General features: G+C 42.5%; 1 protein-coding gene across 1 annotated transcript in view; it reads left to right on the top strand.

The window, feature by feature from the left end:
• LOC107106290 (cation channel sperm-associated protein subunit gamma-like) overlaps window positions 1-2095 on the top strand; it is a gene marked incomplete at its 3' end in the record, with an annotated part of 84518 nt that overhangs the window by 47954 nt on the left and 34469 nt on the right. The window contains exon 19 of the mRNA XM_015406417.1: window positions 1834-1961. Coding sequence (XP_015261903.1) covers window positions 1834-1961 — 128 coding nt within the window. The remainder of the gene's footprint in view (window positions 1-1833; window positions 1962-2095) is intronic.

Here is a 2095-nt window from a genome sequence, read left to right as displayed (position 1 = left end):
TCCCAGGAACGTGAAGTCTGTCACTACTTCCACGACTTCCCCTTCTATTTGGTCGTCCTCTTCGACCGAGCGCGCAGCTTCGGGAGGGACGCACGTGGAGCGGTGAGGGAGGTTGGGGACACCCACCTAGCCAGCCAGATCAGCCAAATCAACCCTGGCGATCGATGGGGTGACAGATGTCGCAGCGAGATCGCCCCTGCGGTCAGGGTGCCATCGAATCCGTTTCCCATGTTCTTTTAAATTGTCCATTTTATACTAAGATTCGAGGAAAATTTCTGGACGCCCTTCTTTTTACATGGCGTGGTCTTCCTGAGAGTGTCAAGGTCCAGTTGCTACTCTCTGGGCAAAACGCTTCTATAACTTTTAATGTTGCTTGTTTTCTTCGATCTGTCACTCGAACCAGGGAAACTATTAATTGATCAGTTCTTTTTTGTTGGCTGTTTGACAGCCATACTTTTGATGTATTCCTAAAGTTTAATGTTATCTTATCTCTTTCATGCCAATAAAGGTTGTCTGTCTGTCTGACAGAACTATAATATATATATATTAACCTCAGCCAGAATTCTTCTAGCTAAGTGTTGGAAAACTGAGAGAACCCCCAAGAGAGAAGAGGTAATCCATAGATGGAAGTTACAGAAATAGATAGATTGAATGTTATAATGCAGGGTAAAGATGATGAGTTGTTTGAAAAGAGGTGGTCAAAAGTTTATATGTGTTTGAACAACAAAGTGGAACTGTAGACTCGAAAACATAAATCAAATCAATGGAATGTTACCCATATTATATTGCAAATTCCAAAAAATAAATTGAAAAAAAAAAGATCTGCGAAAACAGAATTAAATAAAAGAAAATAGTGTCGTTATTACAACACTTGGAACAAAAACCTCCCCAGGACTCAACAGGGATATTGGTTTCTTATCTCATTACATATGCTAACTCATTTAGTCCTCACGTATGTATTCTCATACAGAGGGACTAGACATCCTCTGTATTTTAGTGTTTTTCTTTTTCAGAATAGTATGTTAGAATACTGAATGTAATACAAGGAATATTGGAATGTTTGGCTGACATAACACTGCTCCCACCTCGAAAAAGAAAGTAAAAATGTTATTGTGACCTCCACACTCTGGGAGTGAATGGAGAGTCTCAGACTTATTTTGACATATTTATTGCTTTACAACTGTTGACCTTATAGCCTTAGCTTGTTATTTTATTCTGTTTTCGGCAGCTCTTAAAACATCTTCATCAAGTTACATGTTAATTTGCTGTTCAGCCCGTCTATAAGTTTGAACCTTACCTCCATTGTATTTGAAGAAGGGTGCCTTGCACACGAAAGCTCCTACCTTGAATAAACCTTTGTTGGTCTTAGAAGTGCCACTGGACTCTGAATTTGTTTTGCTGCTTCAGACCAACACGGTTGACTACCTGGATCTATCTATTTGAGCAGTAATGGCAAACACCTATCATAATATCAGCTGGGTCCATGTTCCAGATACAGAGACACTTAAGTAGTAAGTCTCAGCTCAATAATTTTAAGCCATCCCTCCCCCTTTGTGTTAAACGCTGGCAACAATGGCATATGGCTAGTGGGTGCAAGAAGCTCTAATTACGTGAGTAAGCCTTGTAGCTGAGCAAACTGGACAGCTTGGTTGAATGGTCACTTCCCTGCTTGCAATATGCGCCTTATAGACAGATCAAGGCACACGACCTTCACATCACCCGTCTGGGCCTCCTGAAATGGGGCGACCAGCATCATGCAAATGAAGAGCTCCCCCCCCCACCCCGATTTTTATGGATTGATGGATTTTCTTTCTTTTTTCTTCTTCCTTGTAGTGGGGGAGACAGCGGCAGAAAATTCCCTCAACTCCATTTGGATGACTGTCGTTTTATCCCATCCCAAGTATTTCATTGCAAAACTGGAGAGGCGGGAGCTCATCAGCAGAGGCTCGGTGCTGTACGAAGTAAGAAGCGGGTTGTCTAAAAGCTAAATCGACCAGGGATCTGAGGCAGTTCCGGCTTGGGGGAGGGGGAGACCCGAGAAGCTGAAGAGCCTGGGCCTGCCTTTGGATGCTTTCAGGGGTCATTTTGTAGGGAA

This window comes from Gekko japonicus, unplaced genomic scaffold (genome assembly GCF_001447785.1).
Source record: "Gekko japonicus isolate JY-2015 unplaced genomic scaffold, Gekko_japonicus_V1.1 scaffold3139, whole genome shotgun sequence".
Classification (NCBI taxonomy): domain Eukaryota; kingdom Metazoa; phylum Chordata; class Lepidosauria; order Squamata; family Gekkonidae; genus Gekko; species Gekko japonicus.
The sequence above is the reverse complement of the archived record's forward strand: the minus strand, read 5'-3'. Positions and strand labels throughout refer to the sequence as shown.